The 16751-nt window shown below is 52.1% G+C and overlaps 1 protein-coding gene across 1 annotated transcript in view; it reads left to right on the forward strand.

Moving 5' to 3' along the window:
• CUX1 (cut like homeobox 1) overlaps window positions 1-16751 on the forward strand; it is a 356883-nt gene that overhangs the window by 296768 nt on the left and 43364 nt on the right. The window contains 8 exon segments of the mRNA XM_087417692.1: window positions 2183-2231; window positions 3278-3374; window positions 4374-5045; window positions 6187-6252; window positions 7572-7673; window positions 9840-10669; window positions 12538-12703; window positions 13248-13304. Of these exon segments, the coding sequence (XP_087273818.1) occupies window positions 2183-2231; window positions 3278-3374; window positions 4374-5045; window positions 6187-6252; window positions 7572-7673; window positions 9840-10669; window positions 12538-12703; window positions 13248-13304 (2039 nt within the window).

A 16751-nucleotide genomic window follows, 5' to 3' on the forward strand; every position in this document is an offset into this window, starting at 1 on the left:
AAAAGCCCATCGGAAGGCCTCTTCGACCTTCTCCCTGCCACATCCAGTAGCCATCCCTTGGTTGTCACCTCCTCCAGCCTCCCTGGCGAAGTGGCTCCCCTCAGTCCTGGGCCCACTGTGATCGCTCCCCAAGCATCTCACCCCCTCTGGCCACAGGCAGCCCTACCAGCACCCCCTTGGATGACCCCTCCTGGACCTCTCAGCAGGTCCAGCCTCCTCAAGCTCTGTACTCCCCCCATTTCCTACTTAGGGGTGTGTATCTGTGCCTGGTTGACCCTCAGTGCCTGCCCCCTGTGCCAGTCTGTCCTTCCTCTCCCTATTCTAACCCCCTCAAAAGAAAAAAAATGTGCACCTTCTGCTAGTGTTAAATCAGAGAAACGTGAAGGCCTTCGCCCAGGTCCCCTCCCGTCCCAGGCTGAAGTCAGTCCCGTGCCTCCTCTGAGCTCACCTCCGGTCCCCCAGAACCAAGACTTCTTGACTTGGCCCTGCAACGTGTGCCTCGTCTGTTCCCTCCTGCCCTCCTGCCGGCCCAGCGTCTTGCTGGCCCACGCCCTCCTCCCAGAACAGGGCCTTTCTGTTTCATCTGCACCGCAGCCCCCACCACGACGTAGTGTCTAAAAGTGCCACTTGGGTGGCTTTTCTGATAAAATGTGTCCCTGGCCTCCTCCTTCCTAGTGATCCAAGTGCCCCCTTGGACACACACCCACGCTGCCGTCCCATCTCTGCCCTGGGGTCCCTGCCCCCCTCAGTGGTCCATAAAGCATCCTGCTCCTTCAAGGCCCCTCTCAGACACTAACTCCTCATGACACAGGCCCCATCTCCAGCCCCACGAGGTCCCTCCTGCCGAGGGCCCCCACTAGGTTTCCTCTTTCACGTGCTATTTAGAGTTTCTCTTCTATGTAACAGCCCGTAGAGCTCGTGAGGGTGAGGCAGAGTGGTTCTCATCCTCCACAGTGCCTGGCGCTTAATAGGTCGTCAGTAAATATCTGTTGAAGCAATGAAGAGACCACAGGTGTTTTTAGTGTGACCTCATAGACTCAGTCTTTTCTTACATGATCCTAAAGAAGATCTCAGACAAGAATATACTTGCAAACCTGTGACAGCCACTAAGAAAGGACAAGTTCCAGGCTGCTTGCCACTTCTCTCCTGCCTGATGCGATGGGGCCCAGAGGTCTTTTAGTATCTCTAATAGCTCACTATAAAATAAAACTACATCATTTACCTCCATTAGCTCCTCTTCATTCCTGTTTTGTTGTTTTACATGACAAGGGCCACAACAAAGATAGAACCACAGAGAAACTAAGAGCAGCCAGCTCCTTACTGAACCTTGTGGTGGCCGAGGCAGAGAGTGAGCTCCCGGGGCCCTGGGCATTTTTACACACTGTGATCTCTTGCTGGCACTTCTGTGGAGCCTGAAGAGGGCAGAGGCTAAGGTCACAGCTGCGAGAATGCTGGGAGAGCACAGGTGCCCGCTCTCATTCTCCCCTTCCCTCATGTGCAGGGAGCACCCCAGCCACTCCGGGCCACGGGGACTCACTGGCCCTTTCCTCCCGTTAGATTCACAGACAGAAGGAAGGTCCACGTGAAAGAAACGCTGGAAACAGCCGTTCTGGGCGCCTGAACTCACTCCACTTGGACTTGTTGAGACAGGCCAGAGTCTGAACTGATTTCAGCGATAAGGAGAATAGAGGAGGAGCAGTCGTGCCCTCCCCTAGCTCTCCACGGCCCTCCTCCCCCTCCCCCCGTGGCTGCAGACAAGGCCTGCCCCTGGTGCCCAGGTGTCAGCTGTCACCTGAGCTAGTGGGCAGGCCCCCAGGAGGGTGATGAGGCTTCTCTCTCTGGCTTCCTTGTGGCAACTTTTTCATTCCCTCTAAGCTTCACAAATACATTCCACTTGCAACAATGTTATGTCTGTGTTAAACTTTAAAATTATACTCTGAACAGACCTGGTGTGATTCCATATGGAATGATTTACATGCTGGGCAAGAAACTTTTGCTGGCCAACTGCTAGTTGAATAGTTATTCTAGAGACTCCATCAGATTATGGTGCCGCCAGGGAAGTTGTTCAAGTTGTCAGTTCCTCAGTTCCTGGAGAGCAGGAAATTATGACGTTCATGCTCATTAGTGTGGCTGTTAATCAAAGCTAGAGTAGGGAATAACCACTCTGCCTTACTCTTCACAGTATCCTGAAATCCATGGAGTTCACACCGTCCGAGGGAGCTGGGACACAGGTACACGGACTCACTTTGCTTTTAGTGTGTGTCAGCCTCAGCATCATTGCCATCACTGTTCATCCCTGGGCGAGCTTCACCATCTCCATATTTCTATGAGACCTCGCCTACAGCTGATGAGTAATTCCTCAAGAAGGTTTAACCAAGTTAAAGCAAATTATCTTTAATTAAAAAGATCTAGGGGGCCGGCCCGGTGGCGTAGCGGTTAAGTTCGTGCGCTCTGCTTCAGCGGCCCAGGGTTTGCAGGTTTGGATCCTGGGCACAGACCGACGCACTGCTTGTCAAACCATGCTGTGGGGGCGTCCCCTATAAAGTAGAGGAAGATGGGCACGGATGTTAGCCCAGGGCCAATCTTCCTCAGCAAAAAGAGGAGGATTGGCAACAGATGTTAGCTCAGGGCTGATCTTCCTCACTAAAAAAAAAAAAAAAAAAACAGGCAAGAAGAGAAAAGTCTGTGTTTTCCAAACTGTTAACTCAATTCAAGTGAAATTGAGGTTTAACTTGGCAGGTACTCAGAACATGGATAAAAACAATTCAGATTGTGTTAAGGATCAGCCCAAATGGACTGGCTTAGAAAATTTTATTATCTACTGCCTCACCTGAAGAAGGAACAGGGGCAAGATGACAGTGGCACCTGGTAACCTGGTGGCCAATTAAAATGTAAGTCATTAGATGGAATCCTGCTCCTGCTGCCCAGAAGGCAGCTGACTGTGGCTGGCACCAAAAGAAGGGTTCCACTTAAAATGACTTTCTGATGGGTTTGCAGCTCGACAGCCAGTCCTATTGCCACATGAGACATAGGTGTAGACTGCTTGAATTTGGGGACAGAGTAGAGAATAATTAGTTGTCTAGAAGCTGTGCAAGTCTAGAAGAAGAAAAACTACTTCAAATGAAATGAATTCTTTTGGAAAGGAACTTAAGTGTTTTCCACATGCACGCTGAGCGTTTTCGGGGGAAATCAGATTTCTGTAGCGTGCCCGAGAGCAGGGGTGGCGGGCTCTGGCAGCCCCGGGGCCCGGCAGTGAGCCCTGCTCTGCCCCGTCTAGGACACATCCCAGCCCCTGGCGGTGCTGCTGCTGGAGAGGAACCGCTCGCTGCAGTCCGAGAACGCCGCGCTGCGCAGCTCCAACAGCGACCTGAGCGGTAGGTTGACAGGGTCTCGGGCCGTGCTTGGTCCCTTCCGGGGGTTGAGGAAGCGGAAGGTGGACCGTGAGTCTGGGCCAGTGCATGAGGGGAGCATCAGCAGCTGATGAGAGCCTTGGCTAATGAGTGTTTGGTGTCCTCCTCGTCCTCCTCACTGCTCCTCCCCTCCCCCTCCCCCACCCTCAAAGACGGTCAAGATGAGACGTGTGGCCGCAGGGCGTCTGCGGAGGTCAGTTAGGCCAGTGTCGCAGGCGATCCTAGGAGGGACGCGAGGGTGTCGGCTTCTCTGATCTTTTCCTAGTCGTGCGGCCTCTCTCGTGGTGTCTTGGGGGCTGCTGACAGGGCGGCCCTGCCCTTCCAGGCTCAGTGGAGCTCTTTTTCCTTTGTCAGGTTTTCCTTGGGAGCGCATCCCCCACCCTTAGCCTTTCTTTGCTCATCCCAAAATGGTGGCGTCACTGACTACTTCTGGGTTTGGCAGCTGGTAAACCGTTTAAAGTGTCTCGGGCTCCGATGATAATTCATTCTTAACATGTGCGTGCCTTCGATCGCGTGGACTCAGTGCCGTGCATTCGCCTCAGAGCAAGTGGTGTGAGCGAATCCGTTGGTCCCAAAATGTCAGTGTTTGCTGCTTCTCAGGTGGGGCCCTTCTGGTCGTAGCTCGAAGGCCAGAGGCCCAATAAAAGGCCCGCGACCTGTCAACTCTTTACTGTGTGTGGTACCGGCTCCTTGTCGCTGTAGGAGTTTGAATCTATGTCAAGGGGACTCTCCAGGCTGCAACGTACAAGAAAGGCGCAAACATGAAATGCATGTTGCTCGTTTCGGGGGGCCTCGTTTGGCTGATTTAAAAATTCAATTGAAAAACAAACCAACACACCTCATTGGCCCTTGTAAAATCTGCACTTTTTTTTTCCCTTTTGTGGGGCAAACTTTGCATTTTGGTCTTGGTTTTTTTTCCCTTTTGAATCCCCCATAATGCATTATGTTTGCCCTTCCTTGTAGGGTCAGCCAGGAGAAAAGGGAAAGACCAGCCTGAGAGTCGGCGTCCTGGACCTTTGCCGGCCTCCCCTCCTTCTCAGTTGCCCCGCAACACGGGGGAGCAGGCTTCCAATACTAATGGTACACACCAGTTCTCACCAGCGGGGTTAACTCAAGACTTTTTCAGCTCATCCCTGGCAAGCCCCAGCCTACCCCTGGCTTCTACGGGAAAATTTGCACTAAACTCTCTCCTCCAACGACAGCTAATGCAGTCCTTCTACTCCAAGGCCATGCAGGAAGCAGGAAGCACAAGCATGATTTTTTCAACAGGTCCATACAGCACAAACTCCATATCTTCCCCAAGTACATTACAACAAAGCCCAGATGTAAATGGCATGGCCCCGTCTCCCAGCCAGTCAGAAAGTGCTGGGAGCGTCTCCGAGGGCGAGGAGATAGACACTGCAGAAATCGCCCGGCAGGTGAAAGAGCAGTTGATCAAGCACAATATCGGACAGCGCATTTTCGGACATTATGTCTTGGGACTGTCTCAAGGGTCCGTGAGCGAGATTCTGGCCCGGCCCAAGCCATGGAATAAACTGACCGTTCGCGGCAAGGAGCCCTTTCACAAGATGAAGCAGTTCCTCTCGGACGAGCAGAATATCTTGGCCCTGCGCAGCATCCAAGGCAGACAGAGAGGTGAGAGACTTTCGTGGGTGGGTGCCAGTGCGTGAGCCCGTCACAGAGTGTGTGTGTGTGTGTGTGTGTGTGATGAAACATTTGTGCATCACATCAGGTAAAATGCTCTTCAGTTCTGCTGTTTCCAGAATTCAGGGGCCAACCGGCATGAGCTAAAGCTGTAGATTTGGGACATCTGGCCTCTGAACTCGCTCAGCACCTCGAGTAGTAAACCCAGTATTTCAATACTGTATATTGAATCGGAGGGAATTACATTACGTACAACGTCCCGACGTGTCTAGCGTCCAGTGGTCCGATTGCCCGTGGGTGCTGATCTCACGTGGGGAGGAGCCCTGGGTACCATCCCGCCCTAGAACAACAGCCTCAGTGAGTTAGTCCTCACACAGAGCTGGTTCCCTGGGGAGAGCGTCCCGTCCACGCGTCCTCTCCTCTCCCCACTGCACAGGAGGGAGTGTGTCCTGCGGTCAGCTCCCTCCCAGTGTTGGTGTTCTGTTAGTGATTTGTTTAGAGTCTGGAGCAAAACACCCCTGCCTTGAGTAAAAGGCAAGAAAGTTTATTAAAACACCCTTCCTGCCCCACCCTCCATAAAAAGATAAAAAGTCAGTCACATCCCTAATTGAAAGGATTCCTTCCGTCTTTCGCAACAGGGGACCATTCTGCTACATCAACAGAGACAGAGAGAGGTAGTCTTATCAGACACATTTGAAATACCCTGAAATTTAGACTCAAATGGAAAAGGGAGACGTTGTGAACAGCATCAGTTTGCACAAAGCTCATCGAGCTTTTCATGGCGAGCCTCCCTGAAATGGACTGTCCTCGGGTGATTAATGTGAGCTTCCTTCCGGGGCTAGGGGGCGACTCGCTTGGCAGCTGTGCTCCCTCCCTTTGACCCTCGTGGCATTGGTGCCCGAGGCCGCTCCTTGAGTCTATCTGATCTGGTTTTGCAGCAGAGTCATGGCCTCTGCAGGCCGGTCAGCCAGGGAAGGGCCTCTCAGAAGTTTCTAGTAGTTCCCAAGTTGCACAGGAAGCCCTGAGCCCTTTCTGTAGTGACAGGTGGCTCAGATTTCATGTCACGCAGCCCATATCGTCAACACCACCATCCCCTGATTGTTTTGTTCTTACCACACTTGTTTTTCAACAGAGAATCCAGGCCAGAGCCTGAACAGACTATTTCAGGAAGTACCGAAACGAAGAAATGGGTCTGAAGGTATGTCGCAGGCAGGGGGTTCTCTTTGCAGTTAGTCGCATAGGAAGCAGCATGTCCTTAGCTGTGTATTTGGGTTAAAACTGTGCAGTGTGATTCTGGCCTGGAACCTGATGGAAAAACAGAGCTAGTAAGTATAAAACAAAGCACGGGTTCAAGTTCGCACAGCCCCTTCCTCCTGAGCTGCCTGCGCTCTACTGAGTGAGCACAGAGGAAGTGAGAAGAGGGCTGCACCCTAAGAATGAGTCCCCAGTATGAATCCCAGCCCCTTCAGATTCAAATTCCGCCTCCCCCGTTTTCTCAGAAGCAGGTGAGAGGATAACAATTGTTGCTCTGAGAAAAATCAGGTGACTGAGTCCAGTGATGTCCTGCTGCTTCCTTGTACTTCCTTTTAACTCTGAAATCCGTTAAAGGTGCTACAGAGTGGACTGATCCCGAGTGCAGTGGGCCCTCCCGTGGGCCCCGGTGAGCCACCCCCGCTGCACTCCTTGGAGTCGCGTCTCTTGTGGGGCTTCCTCCTGGTGGTGTGCTTGTTTGTAAATGGTTTGGTGTGGTGGTTCCTATTTAGTAAGGTAGGGAAAAATGGAAATATGTGGATGGCTTCCAGAAAGAACTGGAGCCAGCCCCCAGGCGGTAGTAGCTTCAGTGCATCCGTACGTGTGGCTACTCTGCAAAGCGTCACCATGTGACCGAAAGACTGAATTCTCGTCCTTTAGGGATGTCTGCAGGCTTCTCTCTTCGTTCATAAATTTTTAAAAGACAGTATGTGATAATAGATCTGAAAATTTTAGGTTAAGCCTTCAGCCTGTTCCCCTGGAACATCCAAATGATTGATAGATAATGAGCTTCAACCCTTCACCCTCCTCTCCTGCTTTTCCTTTTTGGGGACACCAGCCTGAAATACACATACAGAATGTTGAACATAGTCCCAAGCCAAAGCAGCTGTTGGAGTTGCTTTTAAATGACTCACGAAAAGCATTGCCTTTTAATCCTTCGTCTCCTCTTACACTGGATTAAATGGTTTGCTCTCCCTGGTCCCAACCCATGGGTGATGTCCAGCCTGGGTAACATGAGAGCTTGTCCCACTGGCCAAATAACATTTAACGCCAGGTAGCTTCCGCAGGAAGCCCTTCCTGCCCGGGGTCACGGTACCTGCTGTCAAGTTGCCCGCAGGCAGGTGCAGGTAGATGGGAGGCCATGCCTGCCTGCTTACCGTCACCGGCCTCACCTCAGGAGCTATTTATCAGAGTGACGTCTTTGTGCAGCATTGATTTTCGTTCCAGCTGTGGGTTTGATGTTGTTGCTGTGGCTTCTCCCTGCAGGTAACATCACCACCCGGATCCGAGCCTCAGAGACCGGGTCCGATGAAGCAATCAAGTCCATCCTGGAACAAGCCAAGAGGGAGCTGCAGGTGCAGAAAACCGGTAGGGGTTCCATTCTCTGACCACCATCTTCCAGACCTAATTAGGACAATTGTCATGAGCGTTCTGGTCAGCAGTAATTAACTTTTTTTTAACGATAGAATGTCTGTTTTCAAGCATTTAGGCGAGTGCAGAGGGGAGCAGGTCTGTGTGATTTTGCTGATAGTCACCACTCTTTTTATGATGTCATTCCCTAGCATTGACCCAAGAATGTACCTCTGGCCTAGAATCTCCTTGACTTAACATCAGCAAAGAGTTTGTATCAGATTCCTTTTTTTAGAGACAATACAGGCTTTTGTTATTTGGATAGGTACTTGACCAAACACAACTGAAAAAGAAGGGATGAAAAATAAATTCTGACCAGCTGCTTCATGGAATGCACGTTGCTGGGGAGGAGCAGGAAGTTTTAGTGGATGGATGTCCCGTCTGAGTCAGTCTGCCTCAGGAGTGGCCCTTGGAGTCCCTGAGAGCTGCCTTGTCACAGAGGAGAGAACGCCCACATTTCAGCTTCTCTGTGGTTGCGCTGTGATGAGAGGCGCACCGTGCAGCAGTTTCAGCTCAGACCTTCTGCTGGAGAGGAGCCTGGTACCCGAGTTCTCCTCCTGTGGCAGCTGAGGACGGGCCACCACCTGGTCACAGCGTTCTCTCCCCAGGCCACCCCACTCCCACATGGCTCAGTCAGTGAGTGACCAGGCATGGGCTGGGCATTTCCCTACCTTATCCTGCCTGGAAGATAGGTTTTGTCATCCTCTTATTCCTGATTATCAAACACAGGCTCAAAGTTAGAATGATTTGCCCAGACTCATTACATGGTGGACCCTGGACAGAACCCCTGATCTCTCATCGTCCCAGCACCCTGCCCTCTGCTGCTGTCTGCCTTCTGCCAGAGATCCCAGAGCCATGGGAACTGTCCTTGTGGGATCTCAGGCCTGACAACGGGTGCAGCTTTCCGTTTGGCATGGTTCTTGCTCTCAAGGCCAGAGTTGAAATTTAGGCCAGCCTCTCCTCTGGGTGGCTGGTCGACCAGAGGGCTGGTCGACCCCCAGCAGGAGAAACCCCCAAATTGAGAGTAAAAAGGCCCAGTTCAAGGTGTGGCTTCAGTTGTCACCTGTCCCCTCCCCAAGCCGCAGTTTCTCCCTCTGCACAGTGGCGGTGGTGCTGCCTGCACCCTGAGGGTGCTGTGAGGATGTGAGTTGGGGAGGACAGGGCCTTCTGTTAACCAGCAAGATGATGTCCTCAAGAGGCATTAGAGGTTGTCACTGTTGTTTGAGGCATTTTTCAGCCTCATTTAAAGCAAGTGAAAGGCCAGTTTATCCGATTTCCTCCGCCAGACTTGAAGGTGTATTACAGAGCGGGAGCAACCTGAGGGAACATTCAGCTCAGCGCTTCTCAACTAGGCTGCACCGGCAGGGACCCAGGAGCTGGTTAAAAATGCAGATGCTGGTCCAGCCCCACACCTGCTACTCCCTTGGACACTCCAGGGCTTGGGCCTGAGCATGTGCATTTTAACAAAGCCAGCAGGTGATTCTGGCACACAGCCCTAGTTAAGAATCCTTGATCTAGTCCGTTACCCATCCCAGGTTTGCAGAGGAATCCTGAAGTCACAGCCCCGGGTTCCTGGGCCAAGGCCTGCCCGCTGCCCCTCATCATGGGGGCCTGCTGTTGTGGCCACACCACAGCCACCCACCCAGAAGAGAATCTGAGCTAACCCAAACGCAGTCATTTAATTTGTTGCTAGAGACTCTGGTCTCACATTGCAACTGCTAACAGAAATTATGTTTCTAAAATATCACAAAACCACTAGATTTTTGGAGCCTAGCACTCGAGAATATTGTCTAAAATTCACCAGGGAAAGGAAGTCCGGGATGGCATGTCACTGAGCGTTTGCACACTTCCCCCTCCTACCACGCTCTGTGATAATACACCCTTCTAGTCGGCATGTAGTAGAGGCCCTGGGTCACAGAGCAGCAGCATTAGTCCTTTTATCACTGCTCAGACCAGTCGCACTAGTGTTTCACTGACAGAGGAAATGTTGGACAAATAGTGTGGTTCTCCCAATAATGCACATTTTGTGGTAGGTCAAATTAGAATGAAGTGGAGTGAAAGAAGCATGCTCCCAACCGAAGAGGGCGGTCCGCCACCATTTCACCTCTGTCTTTGCTCCTGCAGCAGAGCCGGCCCAGCCCTCCTCTGCCTCCAGCAGCGGGAGCTCGGACGACGCCATCCGCTCCATCCTGCAGCAAGCCCGCCGAGAGATGGAGGCCCAGCAGGCCGCCCTCGACCCCGCCTTAAAGCAGACGCCGCTGTCCCAGACGGATATTGCCATCCTGACCCCCAAGTTAATCTCCACCTCACCCATGTCGTCAGCGTCTGGTTACTCTCCGCTAGCCATCTCCCTGAAGAAGCCCCCCTCAGCCCCTGAGTCCAGCGCCTCCGCTCTGCCCAATCCCCCAGCCCTCAAAAAGGAGGCCCAGGACACGCCCGGGCTGGACCTCCAGGGAGCAGCCGACTCTGCACAGGGGGTCCTGAGACACGTGAAAAACGAGCTGGGCCGCAGCGGCGTGTGGAAGGACCACTGGTGGAGCACCGTGCAGCCGGAGAGAAAGAGCAGCGCTCCTTCCGAAGACACCAAGGTCGAAGAAACCAGCAGCGGGAAGGAAAAAGGCAGCAGCAGCCAAACGCGGGCCGAGCGCAGCCAGCTCCAGGGACCCTCCTCGTCCGAGTACTGGAAGGAGTGGCCCAGCGCCGAGTCACCGTATTCCCAGAGCTCCGAGCTGAGCCTGACCGGAGCCAGCCGCAGCGAGACGCCCCAGAACAGCCCTCTGCCCTCCTCCCCTATCGTGCCGCTATCCAAGCCCACCAAGCCCTCGGTCCCTCCGCTGACGCCCGAGCAGTACGAGATCTACATGTACCAGGAGGTGGACACCATCGAGCTCACCCGGCAGGTGAAAGAGAAGCTCGCCAAGAATGGCATTTGTCAGAGGATCTTCGGGGAGAAGGTGAGGGATTCAATTTGGGGGCGTGGGTTTTTCCCATCTCTTTTCCTTGCTTAAGACTAAGTATGTATCTGAAGGATGTGGCCATCACCCACTTAACTAACCAAAGAGCATAGTATGTCGTCCACTCCTGAACTTCCGGAGAGGCTGGCCAGTGGGTGTTCTGTTTGCTGCGTCCCCGTGAGGAGCCAGGTTCCCTGCTTGGGCCCTCTCACCCATGACACCCCTGTAGACCTCTCAGTCACACCGTGAGGGGATGGTCAAGTCACCATTTGACAGATAAGGAGACCGAGGCTCGAGGAAGTTAACTGCGTGCCCCAAGCTGGCAAGTGACTGAATTCAAGTCCTGCCTCCACTGCCAAGTGGAGCCCAGAGGCTCCTCTGCAGGCTGTTTTGATGAAAAAGATCTGATCTGATCATGTAGACGACCAGCGTGCATAGAGCCAGAAGGCACTCATTGTAAAAGCTACGTAAGGCATAATTGTCTTGTCCACCAGAGGGGTGAAGTGACTTGCCCAGGAAGGCACAGCTACAGGTGGCACAGGGAGAACTGCCCAGGGCCCTGAAAGCCCTTGTTTCCACATCATCCTTCCCTGGCTCACGAAAGTACACTGGTTTGTGGATGAGCTCCCACACCCTATCTGTTCTTGGTACTTCCCGGTAACTGAGATTCTGGATAATGGGGATTTACCAGCCCTTTAAAATATAAGATAAACATAATACCCTAGGATCGTTTTAGATTAAGTAATGAATGCCGAGTGTAATGAGAAGTGTGCCACTCCCCTAGAAGGCCGCCTCCCTGAGGGGCATGTGGCTAGGTCAGTGGTGGCCTCTGAGGGGCCCCCACATGGGGCCACACACCCCTACCCCCATTCAGTTCAATGTTTGCAACGTACCATGCTCTGAATCCTTACAATATCTGATTGTGATCTCTTTGTCCTGATTTTGCAAAAGGTGATGGGTGACTAGAAATGAGGATGAGAATTTAAAGTCCTTTTGAAATTTCTAGTTCAGTGTTGTAAAAATATCATTTGGGAACATTTAAATAGACATTTGTGCTCATGCCTTAAATTTAGCAGAGACTTAATAGCATTGAACTTGTTTGGCCCATGAGCCGTTTATTCTGGAACTTGAGAACTTTTCAAAGAGAGATCGGATGCAGCCCCTGAATATCTCTGGGCTGCATCTGTGTCCTGTGGGGGGTGTCTGTGCCCATACATATGTATGGCCATATGGGAGCATAGGCAAGCTCGGGTATGTATGTGCCACTAGTCGATCGTCTGCAATGAGTTTTACTCCCACACTGGCTTCCCCATCCCCACCAGCTCACCTCTGGGCCCCCACCGTAGAGCAGAATGTGATAAGAGAGAGCAAACCTTTAAATGCCAACCTGGCCCAGCGCCAGCAAAGGAGACTAGCTTCCTGCGTCCCACCGGCGTCCGCTGCTCCTGCCTCTAAAGGGGTCTGTGGCCCCAGCACCTCAGCCTTTCCTGGCGCCACCAGACAAAGAGCAAGATGCTTTCAATGCCTCCTTCTCGGGTTGTCAGGATGACAACCCTACAGCCTTGGCAGGATGGAAACCCTGGGGTGAGAGCCCTTCCTCTCCCCTTCCCACCGGCCTCTCCCTGGGAGCTGAAAGCTGTGACTATAACAGTGGTTCCCCGTGCCAGGGCGTCAGCCCATCGGTGACCCTGAAGAGCTTATTCCCCCACCCGAGGCTGTGGGCATCCACCTGGCGGTAGTTCTGCACTCCCTGTGCGTCGTCCATCTCGGCCATGCCGCCACACACCTGTGTGTGCTTCGCTAAAGCACTTTACAACCTCTCGCTAAACCCTGGGGACTGATGCCATGTGTCTTTGGTGCCACTCCAGGTGCTGGGCCTGTCCCAGGGCAGTGTCAGCGACATGCTGTCCCGGCCGAAGCCGTGGGGCAAGCTGACCCAGAAAGGCCGAGAACCCTTCATCCGGATGCAGCTCTGGCTGAACGGCGAACTGGGCCAGGGTGTCCTGCCCGTCCAAGGGCAGCAGCAAGGGCCAGGTAAGGGTGGCCCCACCCCAGCGCCTGCAGGTGGGGAACGGGGGAGTCTCTGCAGGGAAGCGGCCGGCCATGCTCTTGGTTCTTGGCTGGCGCTTGGAGGCAGAAAAGGGCCCCCCTCCCTCCACCACCTGTTGCCATGGGACTGATGGCAGTTTTTAGGAGAGAGAAGATTGTGCCTAGCTAATTTTATAAGCAGTGGAAAATGAGTTACCAATTAAGAAAATGCTATTTATACATAAATATAGGTAAAAGTCAAGTAGTTAAATCAGGGAATCAGGAAAGAAGATCAGCCAAAGGCGCAGAGGTGAGACACATCACAGGCAACCGCTTCCGCCTGCTCCCCGACCAGGGTCCGGGCCTTCTACCAGCAGCACTCTGCCTGCCTGTGTGGACCCCCAATCTGGCCCTCCCTATGAGGAGTGGGACCCTCCCTTGGGCCTCTGGAGCCATTACGTTGTCCCCCCTCTCCTGGGCTCAGTGCAACAGGAAGCTTGAAGCCCCTAGGCTGTTTCCTCATTTAATTGTGACCCTTTCTCTCCCTTAGTCCTCCATTCTGTGACGTCACTACAGGACCCCCTGCAGCAGGGCTGTGTGAGCTCAGGTAACTAGCCAACTTCTGTTGTTTTGTATGAAATATTTCCCTGCCTTTTCTGTTTTCCTGTCCTCTGGTCTGTATCGGGGAGACTCGAAGGATCCTTCATTGTGGATCCAAGGAGGTGAAAACAGGTATCCTGTTGGCCAACTGCATTCCTCGTGGTGCAGTTTCTAATGGAGAGTGGGAGAGCCCACAGCTGAGTGAGGAGTTCCTCCAGGGTTTTCTCGCTCTTCACCGCTTTCTTTCAGCCGTCTGTCGGCCCTGTGTTCAGGGCTGAGGACTAGGGCCCAAGTCAGGGCCAGATTCTGTTTCAAGGGGCTTCATTCTAATAGGAGGGGATGAGGGACAGGCACACATGGCTCTCCCAGTGGAGTCAGGGTAGGGGGAAGTCGAGTCCATCTGGAAGACCTCGGGTCCCCCTTCGAGCAAGAAGGCAGCGGAGGCAGGAGGGATCACAGTTCAGAGTGTGACTGGATGTGGAGCTGGTGACACTCAGAGGAATGGGACTGAGATTGGGAATCCAGCCTAGGAGCAGCTGAGGGAGGGCTGGGGGTGCAGGCTGAGAGGCTTGGCATCCTGTTGGCATCTGAGAGCCCCGAGGTCTTCAAGGTCACATTTCTGCCATGCCGACTCCTTGCCACCACACCTGGATGCAGGCGGCCGGCCGGCCAGGCTGGCCCATGCCCGTGCTCCTGGACCCCCGTCCGTGTCCTTCCTGCGCTCCATTTGCACAGAGCTGCTCCCACCCAGCTTCCAGGAGGCGCCAGCATTGTGAGCTGTTCCTCTGCTTTCCTTTCTTTGTTTTTCTAAACATGTTGATTAGTCTCTATATCCCACTGATTCATTGAAAACACAAACAAAGCTAAGTGAGGAGCGTGAAGCCCGCCAGCCTGCTGGAAGATTTACGAGGGAAAACATGTGTAGGGAGGAGAACAGCTGGGCGGCAGCGGCCGCTAGCACCGCGAGATACCAAGCCCACGCTCAGATGCAGCCAGAGCGCACTGGTTGCAGCTATGCTCCTGGCTGAGGCTTTTTTCAGCTTTCGGTATTTCGTCTTAGTTTTGGCCAAAATCGGGAACATAGGTCTGCATCTTAGCTGAGCTGTTGGTTTTCTTGGCTGGACATCTAAATGGAGTGGTTGTCCATGTGAAGGAGGACCAGGTGTACTTCCTTCTCACTTCATTTCTGGGTTGGCCAGTTTAATTAGCGAGTACTGGAGAACTTAGGCAGCGCTGGCTCGCATTCAAAATACATTAGGGAAAATAATGGACGTAGTTGTTTGTGCTAGTTTTGCAGACGTTTGCATGGAAAATTAGCCTTGCCTCTTGCTCTAACAGAAAGTTGGCCTCCCCTTAAACTCTCCGAGAGAATTTGCTGCCCCCTCGGAGTCAGGACTGAACTTGGCAGAATGTGGCTAACGTTTTTTAGATCAAGACCCCCCGTTCCTAAATAAAACAGGAAATCTCCTGCAGTTCCAGCTCGGTTGTGATTGATGACAAAACCTTCTCCATGTCCGAACAAATCTTTGAAGAATGGCTTTTACTTTTTATTGTAGCAGGTATTCGCCACTGTGCTGGAACATTCGTATGGCAGTCACACTTCCAACCTAGGAAAAACACGCAGCGTTCCTAAGAGGAATATAAATGTAAATTTGTAAGATATCAGATTACTTTATAAAGTAAAGTGATGTAAAACTCTTGGGAATTGGAGATTGGAGGAGGGAGGGAGAGGGGGCAGTGGGCCTCTGGGTAACAGTGAACACGCAGAACTTCCCAGTGGTTTCTGTAAAGAAGGGCAGGTGGGCCTCTCCCTGTGTCGTCCCCGCAGGACGGGAGATGGATGGCAGATCTCCCACCCAGTGTACCTGCTGTCGGTCAGCAGTAGGGAGCCATGAGTAGAAACAATAGTTATGGTGACTGGAGAAAAATGGAAAAATATTTCTCATATTCTAGAAAAAGATAAAATTTTAAATATCATGATGGTAGCTAAGCAAAAATGTTTCTCTGGATCAGGAAAGACTAGAAGGTGCTTGTCAAAATGAAAAGAAAGATTATCATATGGTGGCAAGGTTGTGGGTGGGAGTTTTCCTTGTTTGAAATTTCTTTACTGTCAGTATTACCCTTTCAAGGGTGTTTCTAGATATACAGTAGCTGTGCTTTTCAGGGTGTGGAATTTAGGTTAGAAAAATAGAGTTATTGTATAATGATGAGTGTTGGTAAATCATTGGAACGAATGACTATAGGAGACTCCAGAATCTTCCTTGACAGCTTGAAAAATCAGTGTTTCTGAGGAAGGACTCAGTATTGCTCCCCCAAAGGCAGGGGAGTAAAGCCTCTGTCCTGGGATTTCCCCAGGATTCTGATTCCCTGTTCTCACCGTGGCTACCTCTGAATCCTTCCAAGAGGCTCCCAGACCCAGAAAGATGCTCTGTCCTTGGTGGTGGCTCCGGGAGGCCTCCTCGAGGCAGCTCAGCATGGTGGAACCAGGTAGCTGCAGAAAGGTAATTGTCACCCTGGATTGGATGGTTCCTGAATATTGGTGAGAAACACTCAGTGTCTGAGAATCCAGCCCTCTGAACTGGCCTGGTGGTTGGTTTCCCACCCAGGTCTGGAAGGACTTTGGAAGACTTGTCTTCTGTCTACAGCCCTTCAGTAAAAGCTGCAGGCTCGAGCAGAGATTGTCTGGGCCTAACACATGGCTCTGTGCTTAGTTACCATGGCAATAAGGTGCCTCAGGAGTGAAGTGGCCTCACTCATCAAAACAGCAAACTGCTGACACAGGAATCTATTTTCCTCACTAAAGAATTCCTGTCTGCTCTTTCTGCCCAGCTCTATTGCCCCTCAGCGTCTCCATTTTCCTCAATGATTTGTATGTCAAACATGCTGATCAGCTTTACGATAAGGAGAGAGAAACTGAAGTTTTGATTGCGTAATCATTTTTCCTCTGGGTGGATATCACCATTTCTGAATGTTCCTTTGATAATCTGAGCCTTGGTGGGATGGCCTTGGGCATTAAGGAAAGTTGATGCCATTTTCAGCTAGTGACCTGCGCTTTTTCTTGGAAGATGAAGAGTAAGAACAGAGGGTTCCATGCGAATCATATGAATAACTTTTAAAAAGGGGGAGGGTTGGGCCGGCTCTGTGGCTTAGCGGTTAAGTGCGCGCGCTCTGATGCTGGCGGCCTGGGTTCGGATCCTGGGAGCGCCCGGAGGCACCACTTCTCCGTCCAACGCGAGGCCGAGTCCCGCGTACAGCAACTAGAAGGATGTGAACCTATGACATACAACTATCTACTGGGGCTTTGGGGCGAAAAAGCTGAGTAAATAAAATCTTTAAAAAAAAAAAAAAGGGGGGGAGGGTTTAAAAGACACTTTCAGATCAATTACCTGGTCATCTATTTCCTGGTAGTCTAGTTTTCTACGAATGTTTTTGTGTTGGCCTCTTTCAAAGTGCC

The sequence above is a fragment of the Ceratotherium simum genome, chromosome 26, assembly GCF_057802395.1.
Source record: "Ceratotherium simum simum isolate JZ-2026a chromosome 26, ASM5780239v1, whole genome shotgun sequence".
NCBI classification, from domain to species: Eukaryota; Metazoa; Chordata; class Mammalia; order Perissodactyla; family Rhinocerotidae; genus Ceratotherium; species Ceratotherium simum.